The 27,344-nt window shown below is 43.0% G+C and overlaps 1 protein-coding gene across 2 annotated transcripts in view; it reads right to left on the bottom strand.

Annotated features, from left to right (window-relative positions):
• The window catches only part of ZNF407 (zinc finger protein 407), a 426,160-nt gene that overhangs the window by 197,476 nt on the left and 201,340 nt on the right, over window positions 1-27,344 (bottom strand). Inside the window, exon 5 of one of the 2 annotated variants that reach the window (XM_045085229.1) lies at window positions 18,532-19,859. The exons of the other annotated variant lie outside the window; for it this stretch is intronic. Within the exon in view, the coding sequence (XP_044941164.1) occupies window positions 19,784-19,859 (76 nt within the window). The 3' untranslated portion in view covers window positions 18,532-19,783. Of the gene's footprint in view, window positions 1-18,531; window positions 19,860-27,344 lie in introns of those variants that run through there. 2 annotated transcript variants of the gene reach the window in all.

Raw genomic sequence — 27,344 nt, 5'->3', positions numbered from 1 at the left:
CTATTATAGAGAATAGAAAAACAAAAAATCTTAGGAAAAACCTAGAGATAAGATGCTTTTGCAGATGTTTTGCATTAAAACTAGAACCCAAATTCTTATGTAGCAGTGTGCTTAAACACAAGTTATTAGTATGTTCAGATTTTTAAATCTTATTTAAATATAATAACAGCTTAAGGTTTTAAAATGATATGTAATTTTTCGTAAAACAGGTAATTAGACTTTCTAAAAACCAGACATTGGAAACAATATTGAGAATATTTCTCTAATCTATAAACTGTGAGTACAGGGTTTAGACAGTCTATGTTCAATATGATTAAGAGAATTCGGGATAGTGATCATCTCTGGAGAAAGGAAAAAGGATATAATCACAGAAGACTTCAAAGGTAATGGTTACATTCTAGGTCTTAAGGTACACGGGAGTTACATGGGTGATGGTATCCATCACTACTCTTGGTACAACAGGACATACAAGATATGTGCATGTACAATATACACACATGTATCTATACATGTATATTGTGTGTGTACAATATACACATGCACTGCATATATGTTTACACATATATGTAAATATACACACATGTATATTGTGCGTGTACAATATACACATGCACTGATTATATGTTTACATCTAGTAGATAAATATATATGGATGTAGTATGCCTATACATTGTGTGTGATACGAATTGTATATAGTATCGAGAACAATGATATATATATGTGTATGTGTATATATACTATCATCAAAAGAATAAAGTTGAGGAAAACATAACAAAATCTGAATAAAAATTTTTAAGAGAGGAGAGAGTACTTCTCAAAATTTTCATGGGCAAATTAATATATTCCTATGCCACAGGAACTCATAAAAGCTCAGAAATGGCACATGGCCTCCTAAGTGAATGCTTCTATTATAGATACAAAACCACAACAATGAAAAATAGTGTTCCTTATAGAATCATCAATACTTATTATAGCAGGAATATGAATTTGGTAAAGAAATCATTTATATAAGTAGCTCATCATATGCTAATTAGCAGAGACATTTCTCAGAGGAAACATTGTAATAAAAAATTTTAGAATACCACATAATCTTAAAAATTACTTAGTCCAACACGCTTATCTTAACCACTGACAAACAAAATTAAGGGGTTTCATATCCTTAAGCTGCCAGGGAGTGGGAACATCCAGTTCTCTTGCTCCTTCTCGTAGGACTTTAGTCATAAAACACAGTCTCCTGGACCCCTAATCCCAGGAGGCGGACAATTCTGGTGAAGGACATTAAACCACTCAAGTTGATCCAGTAAAGAAGCCAGACAGACTGAGCTGGGCTGGGCTCACTCACTCATCCACCAAACATTTACAGACCATCAAATAAATGACAGGTAATATTAAGAGATCTGGAAATTATACAATGAATAAATTCTGCCATGAAGCCACGAGAAATTGTCCAAGGGTTTCCCACTGATATTAGGATATCGGTGATATTTGGATAACTCCTTCCCACAATCTTGAAGACCTGAAGCGATCCAGGCCTTGCTCATACCTCTCCAACCTAAACTGTCACTAACTTCTTGCTTTACCACGTATCAGCCACATCTGCCATTTATAAAACTTGGAAGGTCAATGTCTTTATTTTTTGATGGGTCAGTGGATAGGTGGCTGGGTGGACGAACGGGCAGGCGGCTGGATACATACAAAGTCTAACAGCGACACAGACACGTCAGCCCATAATAACCACATGCAGTAAGACGCAGTTTGGGAACTAAAAGAAAAAGACGAGCTCTTAAAAAGTTTATGCTTCAAGCTCAATGCTAAGATCGGAGGCCCATCAGGTTCTTTAAAACTTCTGAAAAAGATTAAAAATAAAAAGCCTATTTTAAAAAGTCTAATTATGCTAAGGAGACAACTCTGGCCTGGATCTCAAGACCTCTCTGGTCGCTTGGACACATCAGTTCAGAGGTCCAGGATCTGCTTCTTAATGACAAAATATAAGAATCATGTAATTGAATGCATAAGAAGTAAAATCTCCTCCTAAGCACCTTGGTTCAATGAACAAAAGCTCCTCCATCTGTTAATTGGAAAACAGAAAGCTTTCTATGATTTACTCTATAAAACATGAAGGCCATAAAAGTATGCTGAGAAATCGGAGCATTTATGAATCGCCACAGACAATAGCTAGTGAGCTAGAAGCATTAATTGCAAACTCTCTGACAATTCAGATAGTAAGTCTTTTTAATCTAGGGTATAAAACATGTGCAAGCTTTTGATACACTCTTTTCCTTTCCTAAGGACAAAAGTGAGTCTCCTCAGCAAGACCAAATACCAGTCAACATTATCTACACTTGGAAACTAATCACACCTTATTTTTCCCTTAGGGAATCATAATTTGAATTAAATTCAGATATTAATAAATTTGACCAATTAAAGTTGACCAGAAATTTGTATATAAGAAAAAACAGAAATCTTTTACATACTACAAGATTCAGAACATTTTAATGACTGTATTTCAGATGTGAAATACTCCTATCATCACATAAATCAAATACAATGCCACAAAACCTTTAAAAAATTATCTGCAATTGATTTTTTATAAGGCATTGGTTATGACTGACAGCCCATTCTTCAGAATAGATATCCCAGCTATTAGACTATATTCTATAATTCAGACATGGATGTAAGCCAAGTTCACATCTTTCTCTGTCCTACTCTAAATCTAAGAATTTGACAGAGGGGTACCTGGGTGGCTCAGTGGGTTAAGCCTTTGCCTTCAGCTCAGGTCATGATCTCAGGGTCCTGGGATCGAGCCCTGCATTAGGCTCTCTGCTCGGCAGGGAGCCTGTTTCCCCCTCTCTCTGCCTGCCTCCCTAGCTGCTTGTGATCTCTCTCTCTGTCAAATAAATAAAATCTTAAAAAAAAAAAAAGAATTTGACAGAGATTTCATACTGGAGAAAATTATAGAAGTGAAATAGTGCTGGATGCTTATCTATCATTTCTGAAGCTCTGTATCAGGCAGTCTCACTAAATTAAGAGTTCAGGAGATTAAGTTACAAACTAAGAAAAAAATATTCAGAAATAATAGCACTATATTCAATAGCCTAAATTAATATGAATTATAAAATAGTCTTCATTCTATTAATAATTCCAGATTTTGCTGCAAATTGAACTTAGAAATGTTAAAGTTACCTTATTTTGATATACCTAGTTGGCAACAGAAAAAACAACTATATGCAGTATTGCCTTCCCTCAAAAATTATATATGTTCTCTCACACCTGTTTAATTCAAGGCTAAAAATCTCAAAATGCATCTGAAACCAAAGTAAAACCCAGGACAAGCGTGTGTGTGACCACAATTAGGCATATAGATACACAGAGGAACACAGGGATTTTTTTAATGCTAACAAACTGCTCTAGTTTTCTATTTCCTAACACTCTGGGTGCGTATCCGTTCCTCTGCTGAAAGCGTGTGCTTCAAGTATGATGAGCAAGGACCCCGTTCTGCAGCCACAGCGATGTGGCAGGCATGGGTCTAACATGAGCGCACGGACATCTGTTACGGATCATCTTCTGCCCCTTCTGGAGAGACTGCTCTAAATTTTATTCTAGACGCCCTCACGTTTTTGACAACCTGTACAGCCAAACATTTCAGCAAAATTTCCGAATTAATGCTGAGAGCACTTTGCAACGTTGTGTTCTGTATTGTTCACTCTTGCTGATTGTGTCCTAAATAATAAACTGTGGCCTCTGGCGATTTTTCTCAGAATGTTGATGATGAGAACCCATTCATCTAAATCTGCTGGCCAGTGGAATAAAATAAATCAAGAATTTCCCAAATATAACAATATTTGTGTTCCGTAGATAATTGATGGCTGCAGCTGCACTAATTAAAACCCATCTGAGTTTCATTAATCTTGGTCACCGGGACCAATTGCCATGCACCACACCTCGTGCAAAGCCTCGTGCCCTTGCGTTCCGGTCACACTCAGGTGGGCCTTACTCCTAAACTTCCCAGGGTGATGTGAAATATTTCAGGTTGATATGTACAATAAGCATAATACATAAAAGTAGGGGGCCATTTAGGACAGATCTCTGATTGTCAGACTCTTAATCATGAAAAGAATGAATTAAATATCTTCTATCAGTTAACATTTTTATTATATCCATTTTCTCCTTGCTAAAAAAGAAAGCAATGTGTCAATAACGTGTGGTTTACGTAAAGACCTCCAGGACTAGTCATACAGACTAACGACAGACTAACGATGACTACAGTGCCTTACAGGTCACACTCGTGCGCAGTACACACAGCTCTCAGGGATACCTGCACAATCTACATTAGAGAAAATACATCTGAATGACAAGTTGTATTAAGATACCACTGCCACACACTTGGTTTGTAAAAATAATCATAAACATTTCTCAATGTAAATTTTTCTTCAAAATCTATCCTAGACAAGGAGCAGAGTTTTTCGAGCAAACCAAAGAACATTATAAGCAACGGTTGGCAGACACATGGAATCCCTATTGTGGGAACTGTTCTTACTGACCTCTAAATTATTACCCAGAAATACAGTATGGATCCTAGTTACTAACTCTCTCCAGAAATATTTACTAAGAGTCTGAAGTGTGGTTTCAGACGCTCTCTGATGCAGGCGCTGATGACACAGCAGGGGGCAAAACCACCAAGTCCCCACTCCCATCCACAGGGTTTGGTCTCTCTAAGTGCGCGGAAGAGAGCATAACCGAACAAACATAGAATGTGTCACAGGGCGGTAGGCGGCACAAAGCACAACCAAGCAGGGGACCTGGGAGGGGGAGGGACTAGGTTAAGTCACGTGCTCAGGGAAGCTGGTTCTGACAGAACACGGTAGGAGCAGACCTCCAGCAACTGAAGCTTTCAGCCAGTAAAGAGAGTATGAATAATAAAGGTTTACGTTCAGGCATGGTTAGACATTTCATGGAGCCAAAATTTTCCCAGATTTCATACATTAGACTCAGGTCTCAAGTTTGTCAACCCTCAAGTGGGGTACAGGCTCTGGAATCCTGGCACGTGGCGGGTGAACTAGTTGCGGGGGGAGGGAGGGAACCGCGTGGCCGGAAAACAGACAAGGAGGAATTACAGCGGGATCTGGAACACCAACTTATAGTTGTGTAGTAGTTTCAGAAGTAACAAATCTGAAGAATTCTACAAGAAACAAGTCAAAGGAGAGGGGAAACTGGGCAACAATGAGATCTATCCTTGAAAGAGAAGGAACAAGGGCGCCTGGGTGGCCCAGTGGGTTAAGCCACTGCCTTCAGCTCAGGTCATCATCCCGGAGTTCTGGAATCGAGTCCCCTATCGGGCTTCCTCTGCTCTGTAGGGAGACTGGTTCTCCCTTTCCCTCTGCCTCTTCCCCTGCTGTGTGCTCTCTCTCTGACTGTCAAATAAATAAAATCTTTTAAAAAAAGCAGGGATAGGGGGAGGATATTTACAAAAATTCTTGGTAAGTTTTGACTTAAACATTTAAAAAATATGAATAAGATAGAACTTTAAGAACCAAAAATACTACACATTATGGTGATCATTAAAAAAAAAAAAAAAAACTTGCTAAAAAAGTTCTTTTATTCCAACAAAATACACTCTAACAAAGAAAACAACATGCCATTTCACCTAATACCTACTCTATAGTTTCAAGATAACTTTCAGGAACGTGGCTCTTTTTTTCCTGTTAATTTTAACATAATAGTTGATACCCAAAAGGTCTCCTGCTTTAATGATGAGCCTCTACAAGAACAAAAAAAAAGACTTATTCATTAAAAAAATACGCCCATAACAGTAAAAATAAAATTTGCTTTGATTGTTAGCTTACCTTATATGCATTGAAGGGAAACTAGACACCATACAATTCAATTTCAACATTCCATGGCTTATGAACACACTGGTTCAAACGGCAGGTTCCATTCTTAGTATTTTCTTCAGAAATCAGCACTCATCTCCCTAAGAAAACAGGCTAAACATGCTCAGATCGCCCAGCACCTCCACAGCTGCTTACGCAGCACCACCTACGTGGTATGTGCACTGCCTGAGTAGGTGCCCAGTAGCATTTAGGGATACGCTAGACTGAGGAAGGTCGGGAGCCTAGGGACCACGGCACGTCCGTTGTTCTGCTTGTTTGCTGTTGCAGAGGAAAAATCTTACTGCACAACGTCTGACTGCTCCTAATGCCCCCACACACCCGGACAACTCCCCACCAGTCCCACCAACCCGCCCACGTGCTTCCTCGTGTAGACATTCTCAGAGACTTCCCACATAACGTCTCAGTGACTCCCCACATGCCTCTATAAGGTGGACACTTAGAGATGAACAATAGGACAAGAAAAACAAAATAATGCACGTGAAGTCATATGACAAGTGTCACGGCAGGAATCCAATCGAAGTCACATGTACTGTAAACCCGTGTTTTGCCTTTTCATACAGAGTGTGGCAAATGATGCTGAATTTCCAAACTAGATTCTACTGTGTGCGAGTCTTTGAAGACCATCTAATATTCAAGCATATGTAACAGAACAAAGGCCCAAGTTAGGAGAGGTGACCCAGTTTGGAGAGGGTAAACATGGAAACAGACATTAGGTCTTCTAAATTGCAATCAGAGATCTTTCCACCCCAATGCAGGGGACAGGGGCAGCACTCCGGTATGCAGAATATGCAGTTTAGGAGGAGAGAAAAAAGAGGTCATCAGCCTTAGGGACAATGTTAGCTGGTGGCTCTCTAAAGATCACCATTCAATGAGTTGGAGATATATAGCATAAAAATATAAAGTACAGTGCCCCTTGAACAACATGTGTTTGAACTCATGGGTCTACTTTTTTATAAATATAGCAGAGAACCATAAATGTCTTTTCTCTTATGATTTTCCTTTAAAAAAAAAAAAAAAGGGTTGATTTATTTGAGAAATGGAGAGGAAGAGAAATCCTAAGCAGACTCCTCACTGAGCAAGGAGCCCAATTCGATCATGACCGAAAACCAAAACCAAGCGCTGAATACCTAACGCACTGAGCCACCCAGGTACCCCTCTTCCTTGTGATTTTCTTAATAACATTTTCTTTTCTCTGGCTCCCTTTATTGTAAGATACAGTATATAATACATGTTAACACATAGAATATGTATTAACCAACTGTTCATATCACCGATAAGGTTCCAGTCAATGGTGGGCTACAACTCATCGTTAAGTTTTGGGGGAGTCAAAATTAAACATGGCTGGCTTTTCAATTGTACAGGGGTGGGTGTCAGTGCCCCTAAAACTCACACTGTTGAGGGGTCAGCTATATTTAATGAATTTGTCGTTCTTTACTTTGTTACACTTTCCAATTTTCTAGCTTCTACAAAACCCAAAGCGGAGAATACAATGTTCATTGACAACACATATTCAGCAGTAGAATTTGAGCTACTTTTGATGAAACTGAGCACTCAGTATCTCCTGTTACAAAACTACCTCATGCATGTGCACACAGACACCATCTGGAGTCAGACGCGCTACCATTGCGCCATGAGGTCACTACAGACACCATCTGAACAAAGCCTCCTGTGGGCTCCTTGTTTCCCATTCTATGCCAGAGAAAGAAACTTCCCCATTTTATCCACAAAGTTCACATTACCAAAACCAACCAACAGCACTGCAAATATCGAGTAGTAGTCACAGAAATGAGAAGTGTCCTAATCCACTTAGACCAGAGGAAGTGGCAAATACTGTTGCCACCAAAACCAATTTAAAACCCGTTTACAAATGATGGTCATGAATGACACTTCCTTACAAAATAAGAGTGGCATCCTGTTGTCTTTTCCAAACTCTCTTCGGCCACAACGAACCTAGAAGCGAGACACATGACTTTTCTTTTTTGCAGCTCAGGCTTATTTTTTTGTAACTTCTTCTAAAACTTTCTAAGGTTTTGTGGTTTTAATGTTCATCAAAGAATTTCAAAATTTTCTAATTAAGCATCACCTGCAAATGACTGCCTTGTTTTTACTTCAAATAATTAATAAACCTCCTTTGGATGTGAGAAAGTCATTATGTACCATGACAACCCACTGGTCAGTCCTTAATATTTTGCAATTCAAATCACTATTAAGCTTTCTTCCTGGTCTTCAGACCTGTTTCAATAAAACAGGTAACTTTAGAAAACAATTTTTGTTTGTGAAAAATCCCATATGAGTTCAGGATTGTTATACTCTAGTGTATATATTGAAGTAAATGTTTATTTCTAGAAACAAATGAATTTATGGACTAAAGAAAGATACAGCACCTCTAAATTGAAGAGTTTCTCCCTCAAAAGTCTAGCTAAAAAAGAAGTCAAGTGCACACATACAAAAAACCCTTAAGTAAGGGAGAAAAAGAAGTACAACATGTTTAAAAAGACTGCCACTATAAGAGAAGGATAAAAAAGGGTCTGAGATGCAGGATGGTTTCCTTATCTCTTACTGCATTTTATAAATGTCATAAAATAAAGATGATTATTTTAAAGTAGAAAAAAAAACTTTTTTTTTTTTCTTAAATTAAGAGGTATCACACTGGGAGAATCCTTTCAATGACTAGAAAAAAAAATATGGTCACACAATGCAATTTGCTGACAGCAGACATATACAATGCATGTTGTCAACTTTCTCCTTCATTAACCATATGACAAAGCTCTGTTAAAAGTACAAGGGGAGGCCACGGGAGGAGTTGTCTCCACCTGAATTTCTGTTGGCAGTTTCTTCCTCATGTTTGTCAAGACAGAAAGAAAGATTTTTTTTTTTTAAGTCTTTAGTTTAAGGAGAAAAAAGAAAAAAAAAAACAATAGGATTTTCCATTCTTGGTGAAAGTCAGGGAAACCTGGAGACTCGGGAGTTGTAAGCTTAGGGTTTATGAACTGAAATTCAGAAGTCAAGGATTACAGTTTTGAAGTGGGAAAAAGTCTTAAGAGTAAAAGATATGAGGCCAAGACTTTTTCAGCTAAAGCCTGAAAAGAAAAACACATAGAGGCTAACAGCAGAAAAAAGGTGTGACCTACACCACAGACAATGCCAGAATTTTGATTTCTGTTAGATCTCGCCATGCATGCATGGATGCATACACACACACATGCACACAGGTAGATACGCATCTGTGCATGCATGTATGTGTTTGTGAGTACTTGTGTGTACACAAGCACGCATACACATTTGCATGTGTGTACATTTATGCATGTGTGGCTTTGTACACATGCAAATGTGTGCACATATACATGTCTGTGCGTGCATTTTGCACACATGTGTATGTATACAGATCTCCTTCAAATTCTTGTTCCTCAAGGGTTATGCTAAAGGACTGTGGGCTAAATCATCATTTTTTTTGGTTTGGGTTATTTTGATTATTTTTTCCTAAGAAAGAATACAGAAAATTCAGTATAAATGTAATTTGACTTCAAAAATAATCAGTTTTTCAGTCCACGAAACCAAGATACCTCCTGAAAAAGCAACCTTGGAGGACCATTGTGAGAAAAGTCCAACAGTTAGCTACACACAGGAAAACTTCATGTAAACCACTTCTGAAGGCAAAATTTTCACATTTTCTAGAGGTATTCAATATTTAAAAGAAAATTTTGATGCCTTGTGGAAAGGCCTTAAGTACTACACACTGGCTCAGACTTTGTAAAAAAGGATTTATTACTGCCACGCCTACCAGCATTTCATCAAAACTGGTACCACTTTATGGTGTTGGTTATTACTATATATGAAATTATTGAAGACCAAGATTCTTTGTAAAAATTCTTACCTTTTCCCCAAACTTGTAAGATAGCAACAGCCATTTCTGAGATTCATTTTTACTCCCGATTCACTAGCATCTCTCAAAAATAAGTTCTAAGGATTTATGAAATTTAGATAACTTCCTAAACACCATAAATTACATATGACAGCCACGTGGATATGTATTTACTCGAATTTTCAAGGAATTTTTTTTATTTCAGTTTTAAGCATGTACATTTACTAATTCCTCCTGTCTGGGACCTCATTTCCAAGTACATGGGCTTGTTCTCCTGTTTTAATAACTTAAAAATCAGCTTGGTAGTACAACTACTGTAAGTTAATTTCATTAATTTTACCTCTCCCTTCATTTACAAATGGATTTGCTTATAATCTGGTACTACTTTTTTTTAAAAAAAATACTTGTAAAAGGTTCTTAATTCAAGATAACACCTTCTGCAAGAATTAACTCAGGTTGTTTTGTTTAAATTCAACATTTTCTTGTAGAACTTGTATATTGTATACAATGTATATTTCTGAATTTTCTTCAAATACTTTAGGATTCACATAAATTTCTGAATTTTCTTCAGTGTTTATTTGTATATTTCTGAATTTTCTGAATTTTATATGTATATTTCTGAATTGTATATTTCTGAATTTTATGTATATTTCTGAATTTTCTTCAAATACTTTAGGAGTCACATAAATTTCTAGTTATAATAACACAATGTCCTTTTGTTGTTGAAATGACTTAGAAATGCAGTAAAGTTATGAGCTCGAATTTTCTTATTTTCTTTGTAAACCAAAGGAAACAATTATGAAATGAAAGGAATTAAATGAGAACACAAAGCATTCTTCATTTCATAGGACTTGGTCGATCACTAATCCTTATTAGAATGAACACAGAAAGGAAGCTACTCCCTTATCATGTAAAGAAAATTGCGATTTTTATAATGTGTTTCCAAATTAAGAAGCTGCAGAAACTAGTTCTGGCTCTCTCCTCGCTCCTAGTTTTGAGAAAAGACCCTCTTAGTAGCTGGTCTGGCAAAAAACGAGTTGGTTGGTTGCACACACGTGTGCAACAGCACACACCCGACAAGTGGAACTGAGCGCCTCTCTCATTTCACAGCTCTTCGATTTTTTTCAATTATTAGAGATTTTGAAGTTACAAGGAGGAGAGTTCAGGTTGACTAAAATTAAGCAAAAACCCTCCACTCTTGCGGGGATCTCTTCTGCCCTTCTTGTTGCCTTCCGAGCCTGGCCCCCTGAAGGCAGCAGAGCGTCCTGTTCTCTTTATATGGGTCACAGATGGCCCGAGCCACATGCTTTCCTCCAGAATCATCAATCAGCATCACTTGGCTTTTCTTCTTTCTGGTATTTCACTTTCAGACCTCGCCTTTCAATCATGAGTTGCGTGACTATGTGCCCTCAGCCTCTTCCCCATCGGCTCGCCCCCCGATTTATTTAGGGCAGACCATCAAGGGCTGGTTTAACTCTGTGTATCTTTTACTGGCTAACTTTCAAAACTGCCTCTGGGGCACCTTCTGGGCCCTTTCAGATTCCTTACAAATGAGCACCTTAAAAAGCCATCTCCTTATTTTTTTTTTTCCTCATACATTCCCATTGTGACAATTCTAAACATAGGACTCTGTCATTTTAAACACTTACGTTTTAAAAAATTGAAAAATTTTGAAAAACTGTTAGATACTGTTTTCATTGTTTCTTATAAAAGATACTACCACTATCTCACATATGTGTAACATACATAGGTCTTTTTGAAGCGTATGCGGACTCTAAGCCGTAAGGTAACATAGAATTCCAAAAGCTGTTATAAGATAAACATAGAGATAAATAACACATCATCCAAATGAGTTTCGTCACTCCTCATAAACACTTTGTGTGTTAATGAGCACATGCTACGTGGAGGAAGGAGAACAAGCAATCAGCTGTGCCTTTAGGAACCTGGGGTCCGGAGAGACACTGCCTCCCCCGGCAGAGGGTGACACTCGGACACGGGCGCACCTGGTCCTCAGGAGAACTCGGCACCTGGAGGGGCACTTCCTCCGTCTGTGGAAACTCAGGGAAGGCTGAGAAGCACGGCTGGAAGATGAGCAGAATGGAGGCAGGCAAGAAGCTATGCGAAAGCAAGGCACAGTCAGGGAGATGGAAGAAATTTAGCACGACCGGCCGTAGCCAACAGCGAGAGGACAAAGACAGTAATAAAAGGGAAGAGGAAGAGGTAAGAAGGTCAGACCACAAAAGCTCTCTAGATCAGGACTTGAGTTGAGGTTAATTAAGACTGCAACCGTTTTAAGTTCATCTTCCGGAAATCTGATACCTCTCTCTGTATATTTAATACCTTACAAATCTTTTCCTGAACTGTATTTAATATTTAAGCTAAACGGTATATTGAACAGAAGATAAAATTAGCATTTTTGTCAGGCAATTATTGAGGCGATGTTACATTTACTATTTGAGGTATTATAAATAAACTCAAATGGAAAAACAAAGCTTATCCCTTCAAGGAGCTGCTGTTACCCTATAAGGTGAAGTCCGTACATTCATTCATAAATTTAATACTTATTAAACCGTTCTAGCACAGATCCAGGCAATGGAAAAAGGAAAAAAAAAAAAGATCTAAGCAAGATTTTGGGATTCTTTGAGCATAAGCTCATTCCCTCCATTGTAGATACAAAGACTGTGAGTAAACCACAGTATCAAATAAAATAGTATTTTGTAGTTAAGTGCATATGAAGAGTATGGACAAAAAAATTCCTTCACTAGGCTGCTGTAGTCTGTAAAACACCTGTAATTATTACTTTTAAACAAATAAAAAAGTGAAGATGGATGGGTATGGTGTACTTTCATTAATTTTGTTATCAGATATCTCTATCAAAAATTAATTTTTAACCTCAAGTAGTTTTGATCTGATAAATTAAGGTTGATCAAAAGACACAGAGTTTAGAATTAATATTTATTTATTTTTGTTTATTGGATTCTTTGGCTTACTTCAATGGAGGGTCAGTTTCTAATGAAGACGAAGCAGCAAGTGCTCAAAAAGTGGTAATTAAATTACTAGAAAAACAAAAATATTGTAACACGCACATGCCTGATACAGTCATTCATCAACAGGTTACTTTTTTAAGCATCACCCACTACCGCTCAGTTTCACAGACAGATGGGAGAAGCATTTTCTTATCCAAGGACTCATGAAGACTTCTTATGAGACTGCACAAGTAAAGAATAAAAAGAATAATTTATGTAAAGTAAGCAAACATTTGTTTAACACATTCAACAAGTCAAAGTAAATGGAAATAAATCACACTAAAAAAAAAAAATCACTAGGGAAATCTTCAGGGGTCTAAAAATGGTCACTGCTTTTCAAAAGACAGCCGAGTGACTGAAACAGGAACAGCACAGTGAAGAGGGAGACTGCTGGAATGGCCAATCCGAACAGTGTCAGCACTGCATGAAACGTTGTAGGTCATCATGAGGAAGATTTAAAGGCATTAGTAAACGAGAATTTTAAAATCTTGGATGCAGTACTTTTTTTTACATAAGCAAATATGAAATAATGTATTTCAAATATGAAATAGCACATGTAACAATGTTATAATGGAGTTTCAAAGAGGCTATAAATTTATGGGCCAATACAGAGAAAATGAAATTGGTTACTGAATTAGAGTCGTCAAGATACTTTCATTAGACACCTGTCATTTCTAAAACAGTTGCTAGGTGGTATAGGCAATTCAACAATGAATAAAATAATCTAAGATCTCAAAGAGCTGACAATTTAGTACATAATATAAAGAAGAAAAATCTTAACCAACTTTCTCAAAAAATAATAATGCCGTAATGTCTTTATGAAAACACAAAGATTAAAGAAATCTAATTCCTAAAACATTAGGTTATGAAGAATAAACATTATGAATTTTTTTCTAAGATCTATAATAAAGAACTTTAATCCAAAGAGTACATTTTCATGATCAGAAAATCAACGTTTACAATTGTAGGGCTGTAACCCTAGCAAAAGGGTGCAAACTTAATCGTGTGACAGTCTGAAGGACTCAGCTTCTCAGAACCTGATATTTTTAAGGGACATGTCGGATACCTGAATCTAAAGGTGACCTAGAAGACTGCCTGTCCCTCTTTTTCAGTGACTTTCATCTCTAAAGTTCCCAAAAATCTATGCACTTGACCCAAATACATCAATGTCGCTTTAGGAAAAAACCTTCCCTTCTTTTTCAGTATCTAGTATAAGAGCCTTGAAATGATTCTAAAATTAACATCATTAGCCCTGACCTTTAAATTCATTTGTTCACTGAGGGCTTTCCACGCCTCAGGTACTGTTACAGGCACTAGGGTGGACACAGACAGTAAACAGGAAACACAAATACATAAATTATACTGTTACATAATTATTATTACAAGCTACCAAAATGACGCCAACCAGTTCACACACTCCTTGGACTTTCACATCAGCTTGCCGTGTCTGAGCGGGCTCCAGCCCATTACGACTCCAGAAATGCGGCAAGAATGATCGAGACAGCACAGAGGCACAGGGGTGAGGTATGTCCGGCAAGGAGACCAGTCCCCGGAGCAGAGTGCAAGGGAGACAGGGTGGCAGGAAGGTCAGGAAGGTCAGAAGTCTGACCACCTGCTCTGGCTCTGAAAGAAATGAGGCAGGGCAGGGTGCCGTGCGAGAGAATGATGATCCCGACTTTCCACATCGATGTGTTTGCAAGCTGAGAACAGACTTAGGAGGGAAGAAGGAATTAGTTAGGAAGATGCTAGAGTAATCAGACATGAGGGGATGGTGTTCTGAGCCATGATCTTGGAAAGGAAGTGACGAGAAGGGATCACGGTCTGAATATATTGTGAATCTCACGGACAAGATGTGGGATGTGAGAGAGGGCGCGGTCCAAGTTGACTCCAAAGTGGATGGCTCACATGCGCGAAGGGCAGAGTCTTCACCTACCAGGATAAAGAAGCTGACAGTGGAGCACTTGGGGGAGGGGGCTCGAAACAGAGAGGAATCACTCTGTTTCTGTAAGTTAAATTGGAGACATCTATTAGACCCAGAAGTGAAAAGACAACATCACAGATGGAGATCCCAGTGTCCAGTTCGGGAGCTCGATCTGGGTGAAGAAACAAACTTGACTTGCTGGCCCACAAACGCTAATGTCAGCCGCCACTGGAAGAGATCTCCAGGGCAATGATACAGACACAGATAAAGCAAGGACCAAGGCCTGCACCCACCCTTTAACATTTAGGATCTGGAGAGAATGAACAGAAGCCACAAAACAGACCAGACCAGGACACGTAAGGGACAAGAAAGTATAGTGTCCTAAAAGCCATGTGAAGAAGTGCACAGAAGAAGAGTCTTCCCAAAGTCTTAGATTTTCGACTCCCCGCTCTGCAGCTCTACAATAAGAACACTGGTCGGAAATCTCAGATCCCTGCATGCTGGAGTATGCGCAGGTGGGCGGTCTCCGACTGAACAGTAAACATCCACACAAAATTGGTCAATTTTCGTAAGATTCAACTTTGTCCACAAACACACTCTTGGCTGGCTTCCTCATTTATACAGTCTGTAGTGTTTTCTGTTTCCCACGTTATTCGTGGCCTCCATGAGGACATGCCACTGCCATGACCAACACCATTATCTCCTGCATCTTTCTGACTGCCCGATTTATTACTAATTCCCATGCTTTCCTGATAAAGGCTTCACAAAAATGTCTTTCGATACACATTCATAAACACATACAGAGTTTTTAGATATTTATAGTAGGGATACCTATCTACACCACCTAATCACTGGAAATATATTTTCCTACAGGTAAGTCAGTTCTCTGCACCAAATTGGCAAGGTTCTAGTCCCCAGTCATTCAATCAAACACTAATCTGTGTGTCTTTGTGAAAATATTTCCTAGAACTGATAACATCTAAAACCAGCTGACTTAAAGTAAGGCACATTACTGTAGTGGACCCTTAAACAACATGGGTGTGAGGTGCATGGGTGCCCTGCAACCTGGATCTCTCGATCTCTATAAATACAGTATAGTACTGCAAACATACTTTCTCTTCCTTATGATTATCTTAAAAACATTTCTCGTCTTTAGCTTTATTGTGGGAACACAGTCTATGATGCATAAAATACATGAAATATGTGTTAATCAACTATTTAAACGTGAGGAGTTAGCAGTAAGGCTTCGGGTCAATAGTAGGTTACTAACAGTTAAGTCCTGGGGGAGTCAAGAGTCATACGTGGATTTTCAACCACGCAAGGGGCTGGTGGTCTTAACCCTGTACTGTCTAAAGGTCAACCGTGCACCTATGCTGTTAGCTCTGCTTCTCAGGGAGAGCCCGGATGAATTAGTGTATTCAATGGTAACAAGTGTTCCAATGGTAACTATTCTAGCAATCTTGAATGGGCAATGGTGGCTGTTTTCCCTGCCAATACAGAGGTGCCTGGATGAAATGATCATGTACATGTATTAATAAAGTCCATTCTACAAGAACCCTGAATCACATTTATCAGCATGATCCAGAAGAAGACAAGTATACCAAATCCATGATAAACTGCCCTGGTTATTTTCATTAGTTTTAATATGCTTCTCTAAGCATTAAAAACAGCTGCTTTAAAAAAAAAAAAAGTAAGCTTTACTTATTTTCTCCTCCAAGTCCATTGTTAGAGAAAATAGTACAGTGAAACTAATGACATCAGAAACAGAAACACAGAACTTATGAACCACCTACAAATAATTAGTAACTCCCAGATAACCAAGAGTGGGGAAAAACGGAAAGATTACTGCTGACATGAAGTCATGGAAATTGCAAATAAAAGCATCTAAGAAAAGATACATATTCTAAAATCAAAGTATTGGAAACAAAAAACCTAGTTTAAATCAAACAAATAACCCAACATGTGCCTACTGACTCCCAGAGCAAGAAATGCCCATATCTATAAAGGATTGCAGAAAAAACTATCCTCTCTACTCACTGCTTACTATCTACAGTAGTGCTCCCCACCAATTATTTTGAGTTAAAATAACTAGAGCAAAGCAATGTAAAGCAACCTTTAATTAGATAAAACAAAGCACATCAATTTAAAAAAATGCTCCACTTTTGAGTAGCTGGTCATGAATGTGAAAACAATTAAGCTATAAATTACTTCCAGGAAAGAACTGTCAACATTGTTATTTAGGTTAGAATGCAAACATTTAAAAAAAAGAAAAAAAGACAGACAGACAGACAGACAATGAAACGAAGAAAAACCGCCGCAGCGGCAGGAAAGCGAATGTCCTGTAAGCAGCAAAGCTCCTCGAAGCTTCCCACACAGAGACAAGCCCAGGGGCAGCTGGGGAACCTCAACAGATTCCAACAGAATGTGGGCTTCACAAGGCACTCAGGTCACAGACTACAACTGCAGAATCACGGCCTGAGATGTAAAGTGGCACTTTCTAATAGGGCCACCCAGGCTCCTATCTTAAACAGAATAACATTCTTGGGATGGCAGATGGAAAGCAGCATGGAAAGGGAGCGTGTGTTTTTAAGGAGCACCTGGGAAGAGGGAGCAGAAGCAGGCCTGCATCTGTTTGAGAGTTTAGGGAGAACGGGGTGAGAAATCCAACAATTACAAAGAGAGCTGTCAAGAAGAGTGATCACCTGGAGAAAAAGTACAGGGTATCGATGACTAGCAGCAGTGAACAAAAAGCACGGACAGCAAAAGGAGACAGGAACTCCCCCAAGAAACAGCAAACTCTACAGCAATGATCCAGGGAATTCCCGGACTTCGCTGCCCCTCCTTACGGAGCTACTCCGTGGGGAAAGGAAGCAAATCTCTAGGCCAGAATAAACAAAGATGCCTGTAAAATACCAGACGTATAGTTGGATACCACGATCATGCTGAGACAGATGTTGTTGAAAGCCTTTTAAAAAGAAAGCCTTGAATAAAATTTCAAAGTTCTATAAGGTCAAACAAGGATCTGAAGAATGATGACAAAAATACGAAGAGAGTAAAAATCTCAGGACCACAGTACACAAGACTGAACTGAGCAGAGCCTACGAGGCTGTCAAGTCTCTACAAATGGCACAATGCAGTTTTAAGTGACCATGACATACTAAGGCAAAGTTCCAGGTAAATCAGAGTCTTTCCTTGCAATGTTACTCTTAAGTTTACTCAGGATCTCATACAGTCAAAGAAGGGGCAAAGGGTCTGGTTAATTATTTAGTGCAAAAAAAGCATGTGTGAGGAGATGGCTTTATGTCTGATTTTGACAACAAATATGTTTGAAAATATAAATCTAACGTAATTCAATAAAATGGTAAGGTATGTTCTGCCTTCTAAAACTCCCTCTGCACTAGCACAAACAGGGCTTTTAATAATACATAGCTTAGTAAAGTGCACCTGAGCCTTTAAATCTGGACACGTTCCCAAGTGTAGAATTAACAGCTTCATGACAGAACTAGAAGAGGACACTTGGTTCGCTTCACATAACATTTTTTTATTTTTGTATTTTGCATTTTTTGTGCTTTCTGTATGCTGAACCACTCTTAAAAAAAAAATGCTTCCTTAAGAAACAATTTTTAAAGTTACACGAAGAAAATTAAAAAGCAAACAATAAATCAGTACGCCCTCTTTAACAAAAATATTCAAAAACTTTAATAAAAGATTTTTATTATTTTTAAATATAATATAAATATTTTTTATATTTTTATTTTTAAAAATGTTTTATTTTTAATGATAAAAATAATGAACTTCTAAAAATAAAAGTTTACATTATTTTTAGCCTTCCGACAAAGAACAATTTTTGATGTATTAAAAGTGACTGATACCGAACGTAAATAGCTTGAATGTGACAACAATGTACGAGATGCAGGATACCGGTATGGTACGTGCAGCAGCAGGCATGAGTGGGTGTTCACAATCCAAACCGTCCTGAACAGTCCATCTCTAAGTCATCTGTACCTCTCTCTACATCTCCATTCTTTCGGATGAAATATACGAGGAGCTTCATAACATGACCATGTTATTGATACTCCTGAAAGCTAGTAAAGCCAAGAAAGGGAATACCATTTACCCTGAACACCATGAGGGTTTGGGGCACCAAGCTGCTCCTCTCACACACAGCAGAGTCTGCACATAACTTCCAGCCCCAAAGAACTTAACTACTCACAGTCTACTGTTCACCAGAAGCCCCGCTGATTTAACACACATTTTGTCCATATTTTGTATCCTGCATTCCTACAATAAACTAAGGGAGAGGGAAGAACATGTTATGAGGAAAATCATAAGGACAAGAAAAGACATTTACAGCACTGCAGTATAAAAAACCCATATAAATGGGCCTGTGCAGTTCAAACCTATTCTGTTTAAAGGGCGACTGTACTAGAGTGCTTATTTTACATGAGGATAAAACTAATTGAAAAGTAAAATCTCTGCAACCGCCCATGTACTGACAACTGGCCAGGTCTGCACGTGTGAAAATCCACCACAGGGACATAGCTGCAGGTTTTAGCCTCTGATGACATGTTAAGGATACGTGGACACAGGGACCTTTTATTGACTGCTGTTCAACTACTATGCTCTGGAAAAGAACCTCTCTAGAAGGGATGCTCTCAGTCTGCTTTCAGAGAATCTTCCAGAGCTGCTATCACCAAGGAAGATGTTAGAGACCCACCCCCTGTGGGTACAGGAGGAGCGGTGGCCGAGGCGGTCCTAAAAAGACAGCCACGGAGAAAGAAGCATGCTGCAGTCACTGGGTTAAGGTAGAGATGACATGGTAGGGACTCTGACCAATATCCCACCGTGCACACCTGGCCAGGTGTCCTCGGGTGTGCTCAGAGCAGGACCCGCCCGCTCTGGGAGAGGTGGTCACCAAGCAGGAGGCCCTGCAGGCTAAGCGGTGAGCTGCGAACCCTCACAGCCTTTCAAGGCCAAACAGTAGCATGAGATGTCAGGTCACAGGACACCAGAGCCAGAAAGCCGTTCCCAAACTCGACTCTGCTGAAGAACCCTTGCAGAACTTGCTAGAAGCAGGTATTATCTAGATGTTCCCTTGATGGCAGGCAGGGAAGAGAGGAAGGCTGTCACTTCTAGCGGTCTCCTCCGGTGACTCTGGCCTGGAGGGCAGGAGCACATTCTGGTCACACCACTGCGAAGGGTCACGAGTTTTATAACGGGGGTGGGGGGGGGGCAGGGGCCAGGGGGCGAGGGAAAGGCCACGGCCCTGGCGTGAGGGGACCAGCTGGCCGCGCCACCGGCTCCGACACGAGAGAGGGGAGCGCGGCGCGTCAGACGCGGGAGGACGCCCGTCCGAGCGCCACAGCCAGGGGGCTGTCCCGCAGCGCTGAGGGTCGCGGCCAGTGACCGAGCGCTGCGAGGGGTCAGCTGAGCGTGACCCGTCTGGTCACGAGACAGGCGCGCCGGGCACAGGCAGCAGCCGCCGCCGCAGAAGGACTGCGGCTCCCGTGGCGAGGCGGCGGCTGCCGCGAGCGCACGGGGACGGGGACGGGGACCGGGGACGGGGACCGGGGACGGGGACGGGGACGGCGGAGCGCGGCGCAGGACTCGGCATCCGAGCAAGGTCAGGTCGATGGTGCAGAGCCCGTCCCGCCGCTTGGATCCGCCGACTGCGGCCGCGAGGCAGCAGAGCCCGGCCGGGTTCCAGGTCGAGGGCGGACAGTCCTTGTCCCCGGACACGGGGCCGCGAGCATTCACGAGGGGTGGGCGGAGGCAGCTTCCGAGAAGGCTCTCCCGGGGGACGACCGCCGGGGGACGACCGCCGGGGACCGGACGCCGGGGCAGAGCCGCGGCCCGAGGCCCTCGTCAACCCGCCCCTCGGCGCGCTGCGGGGCCGTCGTCGCACGCGAGGACCCGCGCCCGAGGCGGGCGGGCCGGCCCCGGTCGTCTGGAGACAGGACACGGCTCTGGGCGCCGCTGCCGTCCTGCCCCCCGCGCGGAGCCGCGCACGGCGGCCGGGGACGGAGCGCGGACTGTGCCCCCGGGGCCGGGCCGGCTGGAGCCAGCAGCAGCCGGCAGGGCGGGCCGGCCGGGGCTCACCCGCGGGCTCCAGCGACGCGCCCCGATGCTGCCCGAGAGGACACGGCGGGGACACGGAGACTCCGCCGACGGGGCAGGGTGCGGCCGCGGGAGCCGAGGGAGGCCTCGGGCCGGCACGCGGAGGGCAGCGGCTCGGCCGCCCCCGAGCCGCCGCGGGAGGCAGGCGGGCCGTGATGGAAAGATTCTGAGGATCGAGAGGCTGTCGGTCCCTTGAACTTTTATACACAAGGCCTCCAAGTAAATGCCCACGACTGAACCTGTGTCTCCTCTAGTTTTTAACTCCTCTTCCCTTCGCCTCATTTCAAACATCTTACAAGAATTCTTCCATTATACTGGGTCCCATTGAGCTTCCAGAAACATCTATCTTGCCACACGCTCCCTTTCTGCTCTAAGTGTCCTCACGCCTGCAGTCCACTTTCCCCACTGCCTGGACAGTGGCACCTGCCACATCATCGCAGCAGCACGAGGGGTCACGTCTACACCCACAGAGGCGGGGGCCAGTTCATCCCACCGTGCCTCCTGCCAGGACAGCCGACACTGGAAGCAAAGTGTCCTGAACTCCACCGCCTTCTCAACAGTGAGCTGAAGGAGGAGTGGCAGGTGTGTCGGTCCCACCGCTCTTACAGGGCCGGATGCCTGCAAAGGATACAGAGCGGCAAAGGTGAGTTCTGGACAATCAGGGTTCATTCTGGGAGCTCTTTCCAGCTCAGGAAAAAGACTCTGAGCTAGAAGGAGTCCTACACAGATGCTCTGAAAATGGACCAGGGCTGACAACTACTCTAAGAAGAAGCCCTTCCAGGCTAAGACAGTCAACAGAAGGGCCAATTCAGCCTTTTCTGTACTTAAAAAAAGAAAAAGAGAGGAAAAGAGAAAAAGGAGAGGCAGCGTGAGGAGATGAGAGAGGACAAGGAAGGGGAAAGAGTGCAAGAGATCTCTTCGTGCCCAAATCATTCTATTTTTCCAGGCAAAGGTAACGAAGAAATAAAGAAACTGGGTCACACCTGTGACAAGGGCCCACAGAAACAGAAACCAAACACAACTCACAACTCGAGAAGCGTTTCTGAACCAGCTGACACAATTTTATCCATACTGGCGGGGACAGTGATCTCAATTAGCAAGCTGCCTTAAAGGGACTCCTGAGCACTCCCAGGGTTAATCATGGATTCTACTGCACTGCTACTGAACAAAAGAAAAAAGGTAAATATTCTAAAGTTTAAAAAAATTAGATTTAAAAAAAGAAAAACCTCAGGGTACAATTCTTAGGAAAGATTATTTTTAGGAATCATGAGAAATTAAAGATTCTCAACCACATAAACTCAGGATGAACACGTGCAGCTAACCTACCATTTGTGGCGTCCACTTGAATGTCTGAAAGCTGTCTTGGTATTAAGTGTTCATAAAGGAATCCACCACCCGCCCCACACTCCTCAGATGCTCTCTCGCCCAAGACTCGCCACTTCAGCAGAAGGAACCACAGTCCACGAACCGCTCACAGCACAAACCTACACATCATGCCTTCATCCGCTTTCCTCATGCCCTCACTATGTAGTCTAGCAAACCACCCTTTGGTTTATCACCAGGCCCCACAATCCACCCCATTACCCTGTCCTCACCGCCACCATCCTGCACAAGTCACCTGCATCTCCAGCCACAATGGTGATAACCCACTCCTTGCCTAACCCCTGGATCGGCCTGAGTGACTTTTCAAGGACACAGGAGATCTTGAACCTCTCCAGGGCCTTTCTGTTAACCTCAAGATACAGCACACAGCCCTTCCCGGCACCCACAGGCTCTACAGGAAGCGGACCGGAGACTTCTCGGAGGACCTCTCCCAACACCCTCACCCCTACCGATGACATGCGAACCGAACCAGTCTCGCTCTGCTCTGGGGACTCTACCCAGCTCATCCTGGTCAGGGCATGTGTGTGCGTTCCTCCTGCTACACGGCCCGCAGTCGCCGGCCCCAGTGCTGGAGCTGTCCTCGTCACCCTAGTCAGAGCAGTACCACCCTCCATACCCAGCTCATTCCTTACCCTGTGGGTTGAAGGAACATGGTCTCATTTATTGTTCTTACTGGTTTCTAGGCTATTTCTACAGCGCTGGAATGTAGGTTCTCTCAAGAACAGGAACCTGGTCTTTCTTACTTGTAACTGTGTGCTCGGCCCTTACACGGGTGCCTGGAACATGCCCCTGCCCCCTGACACGGGCCCTTACAGGAGGATGCAGCCCTGGGAGGCACAGGTGTGCCCCATCTCCTGGTGACAGCGTGCACCGTGTTTGGGTCCCTTGTGACATAATCGATTCAGAAGTGTTCTGCCTGACTCCTGGAGACATCTTAATACAACTCCTAGAATGAAATTTACCTAGCTTCCTCATGCTTCGAGGGACTTTAAAATGCCCAAATCACCCTGAGGGGAACAGCAACTATGCGGAAAGCTTGTGCCCACCACGATCCCAGAGAGCCACGAGGGGAGCCATTACCTTAGCACAGGATGGCAAATTTCCCCAGTAACACTTCAGAACAGGAGGCTCCCTGAGGTGGGCTTTGGAACAGTGTGTTGTATTACATAAAAATTAAATATAGTTTACACAAGCTGTGAAATGTTAGCCTGAGGCTCTTTTATTCCCCAGGCTGTAAGTTTAAAAGAATAACTCTCTTCCTCCTGCTTATTACCTTTTCTTACTTTCTCTCCACTCAACCCCAATCATTCCTTTTCTAGTGCTAGTTAACAAAAATGGCAAATTTTCAGATATTACACATGATAATTTTGGGAAAAATCCATAGTCCTTACATATAATATGTGTATATACATTTACATATGTAACATATAAATACACGTAACAGTAAGTGTGCATATATTTATACAACTATAAATAGAGAAAACAAATCATAAGTTAAAGAAAAGGACAGTCTGCTCTGGTCTGGTCGCATGTTATCACTGATGCAGGTTCAGAAAGAAATGCCATAAGTGAAAAGTACATCAAAATGCAAAATCTGAAATTCTTCATCGTCTCCCCAGAGACTTTTTCTTCCTGCTACAACTTCGATGATTTCATCATCTTTGAAATCTACGTGAATAACTATCATATTTTACACCCAAAGGCAGTATCTTCCTGATTGAGATACCCTCCAAGGCTTTTTTCCCCCTCACCTATAGCAAGAAACACAAATCAACATGAGCCTGATCTTTTTAAAATTAAATCTACCTGCCCTACCTACCTTGGAAAAGGAAGGCACTCGAACAGCATAATCACAAAGATGAGGGTTCAAATATCTCCTCTTCACCACGCAGCAGGGGCTCCTGGAAAGGTCCTTCTTCTCTCTGAGCCCCACTCCCTCCATGTACGCAACAGGGAAACCACACCCATGTCTCAGGGTTGTCCAAAGAAACCCAAGCAAAGCACCTTCCAGAAACTGGGAGTTCAAGTATCACGCCCCCACAGGAAGACCTGCCAGCGGCTCACCTGAGGCTCCTCAAGCCAAGAGAAGTAAGAGGTCCCCTAGCTCCTCCCATCCATACTTGACCAGTGCACCGTGTGCACCGTGGCTCTGAGAAGCTCCGGGCTTGTGAGAGGCTGTTGGAAGAGAAAGTGCGAGGACCAAGCAGAAGCCACGGGCGAAGTCAATACCGGGGCGATCCAGGGGGTAGACCAGAAGCCGTCACGCACCCCGGGAGGGGCCCACAGTGACTCGACCAAATCTGGTCTCGGCAGACCACGGGGCACTGTGACCGGATGAGGCGAGCAGCTGGTCACTGGCGAAGAAGCAGACGGGAGGACACTGTCCTCTCCAACAAGGATGTCAGAGAGCAAAGAGCAGTGCTGGATGAGCCACGGGCTTGGAAGGGAGGAGACTGGAACTAGGTTCTTCCGCTGCAGGGAAAGAGCCCGCGGAGCAGTGATGACGGCAAACAGGCCACACAGACGGCGTAAGTCCTGCAGCCCTGGGGACCAAGAGGCCAGCAGGGGACACGTTCCTGATCACCTCTCACCTGGCTTACTTGGAACCATGCCTCCAATCAACCTGCTTTCTAGTAAAATCGCTACCCATCAGGCTTCCAGAAGAGATAGTCACTGAAAAAGAAAACCTGGTCAAATCAGCCCATTTCGTACCCTTCACTGCACCCTGTGGCAGAGACTGCTTGGAGCTTCTTCGCACATCCATTCTGCCTTCCCCTTCTGCTGACAGCAGCTCACGAAGCTCCCTTCCGGCAGTCTTTAGAGCCAGCGCACAGGCAAGTGAGGGAAACTGGACCAAAGAGGCTGACCATATCCCTGACCTCCGCAAGGCTCTTTCCAGAGAAGGGGCTCTGCAGAGGGGCCCTACCCTGACCGCCTCTGTTCCTGACACCCCCGGCCTGCAACTTTGATGTCATGGCTGGCGGCTGGCGAGGTCACTGGACCACAGGTGTCGCTGGGGTGAGCAGAGAGAGGGGAGGCAGGCTGGGCACTGGTGGGGCAGCTCTGTCGGCCCACACCACCCACCTGTGACTGCTTTTCAGGTAAGAAAATGATCCCTTTCATGTTACGTCACAGCGTGGCTTTCCCTGTACCTTTTCTGTTTGTCCTCGCCTTTCCTCCTCTCTGTTTTGCTGAGGAAGCGTGGTCTCCAGTCCTGGGAGCTAACTCTCACATCAACTTCCCACAACCTCAGACAGCACTCCGAATGCAACTCCAGTTCCCTGCTTTCAGAACCGCGTCTGCAGGCACCAGCTCCAGCACACCCCCAGCTGGGGTGGTCGCCTCTGGCTCAGCTGCTCTCAGCACTGCTCCCCGCCGGGCATCGGGCCACTGACTCCAGCGACCCTCAGCGCTTCCGCACATCCTCCAAGAAGGCTCTTCCGGCTGCTAAGGGATGCCGGGGTCCTCCCTGTGCATAATTCCATCACAAAACGCTTCACTCAGTCCAACAATCAGTCTGACTTCCTGTCTCCTCCAGAAGTAACCTGAGGATGCTCACAGTGAATATGGTCAAAGTTCCACAGCAAAGTCAGTGCTCGGGGACTGACTGAATGCACCCACCTGTCCTGCAGAGGGGAGGCACTGAGGGCTGGGTGGGAGATTCACGACTAGAGCTCAGTCTGAAGACCTTGGGACTGTGGCCAAGGCCCAAATAAGAGCACAGAGGGAAGGAAGGCAGCTACCGCCCGGCTGCAGTGAGAAACCAGCTCCTGAACAAAGTGCCAGAGTGCACGAGGGCTAGGGTCCAAGAAGTCCACCTGCGAGTCCCCACATCACCCAGGTCCCCCAGGTTCCTTCCTATGGGCACAGCCCCCCAAGAAAGAAAGTCTTACCCAAAGCAAGCAGATGCTGTCAAATGGCTAACCTCATTACGCATATAGAAGAAAAAATCCATTACCTAAAGTTGGCAGAATTTAAAAGACCTTAAAGAACACTGAAAAAGTGTTAGTGATAATACCCAAGGTAACAGCAAAAAGCTTCTAAAACACTTGAATGGAACTACTGGTTTGAATTTCATTTAACAAGTTCTAACAAAGTCAAAAGGAGAAAATGGTTTTAATTCTTCTTTCCCTTTCAAGGTATATTCAGGTGCTCCAAAAGGGAAATTTCCTGAAATCATCAAACTATCATTCAAAGTAAAAAACATCAATTATAACCCTTCAAATCAATATGCTCCTTCCCAACCATCAAAAATATGAAAATAAAATGCCAAATGCACTTTTAAGCTCTACATACAAGTAACTAATGAAGAGTGAGGGAAAAACAGAGGTGTACTCGTCCGAAGAAGGTACTACAATGGAAACAGGCTCCCTCTCACCTCACAACCTCAGAGCAAACATGGCAGAATTATCAAGTGTCAGCAAGGATGTGGAGAAACTGGGGTCCTCACGCACAGCAGCTGGGAACGCACAACGGGGCAGCTGTTGTAGAAAACAGGGTGACGTTTCCTCAGAAAAGTAACTGAAATTACCATATGACCCAGCAATCCCGCTCCTGGGTACATCCCAGAAGAAATGGCGGCAGGGTCTCAAGCAGATATTTGCACACCGTGTTCGCAGAAACCCAGTCCTCAGAGCCAAGAGTAGAAGCAAACGAGGTGTCCACTGACAGATAAGCAGCAAGTCTGGTGAGCCAAACGGTGAACCCTGACTCAGACTTACACGGGAAGGACGTTCTGACCCCGCTACCTCATGGATGACCCTGAGGTCAACCAGGCTGGTCACAAAAGGACACAGAGTGTGCATGCGATGCCGCTTCCATGAGGCCCCCAGGATTTAAACATAACAGAGACAGAAAGTAAAATGGCGGCTGCCAAGGGCAGAGGATTAAATCCTCTTGCTACCAGAGCATGACTGGACTCACAGACAAATTGAAAAGGCTCCCCAGACAAAGGGCAGACAGGAGTTCTTCACTTGATTTCCACAAGTTTCCTATAAATTTGACATTGTTTCAAAACAGTCTAACAAAACTTCACTCAAAACATGGGGAGTCTGGGAGACGGCCTTGTCTGTCCTGCTCCTCAGCAGGGAGAGGGGGAGCGCCTTCTGGAAGCAGGAACAAGGAGTGCTGCGCCCCCCACCCCA

This window comes from Mustela putorius, unplaced genomic scaffold, assembly GCF_011764305.1.
Source record: "Mustela putorius furo isolate JIRA1106 unplaced genomic scaffold, ASM1176430v1.1 tig00000835_pilon_pilon_pilon, whole genome shotgun sequence".
Taxonomy (NCBI): Eukaryota; Metazoa; Chordata; class Mammalia; order Carnivora; family Mustelidae; genus Mustela; species Mustela putorius.
This window is presented reverse-complemented; position numbering and strand designations above follow the sequence as displayed.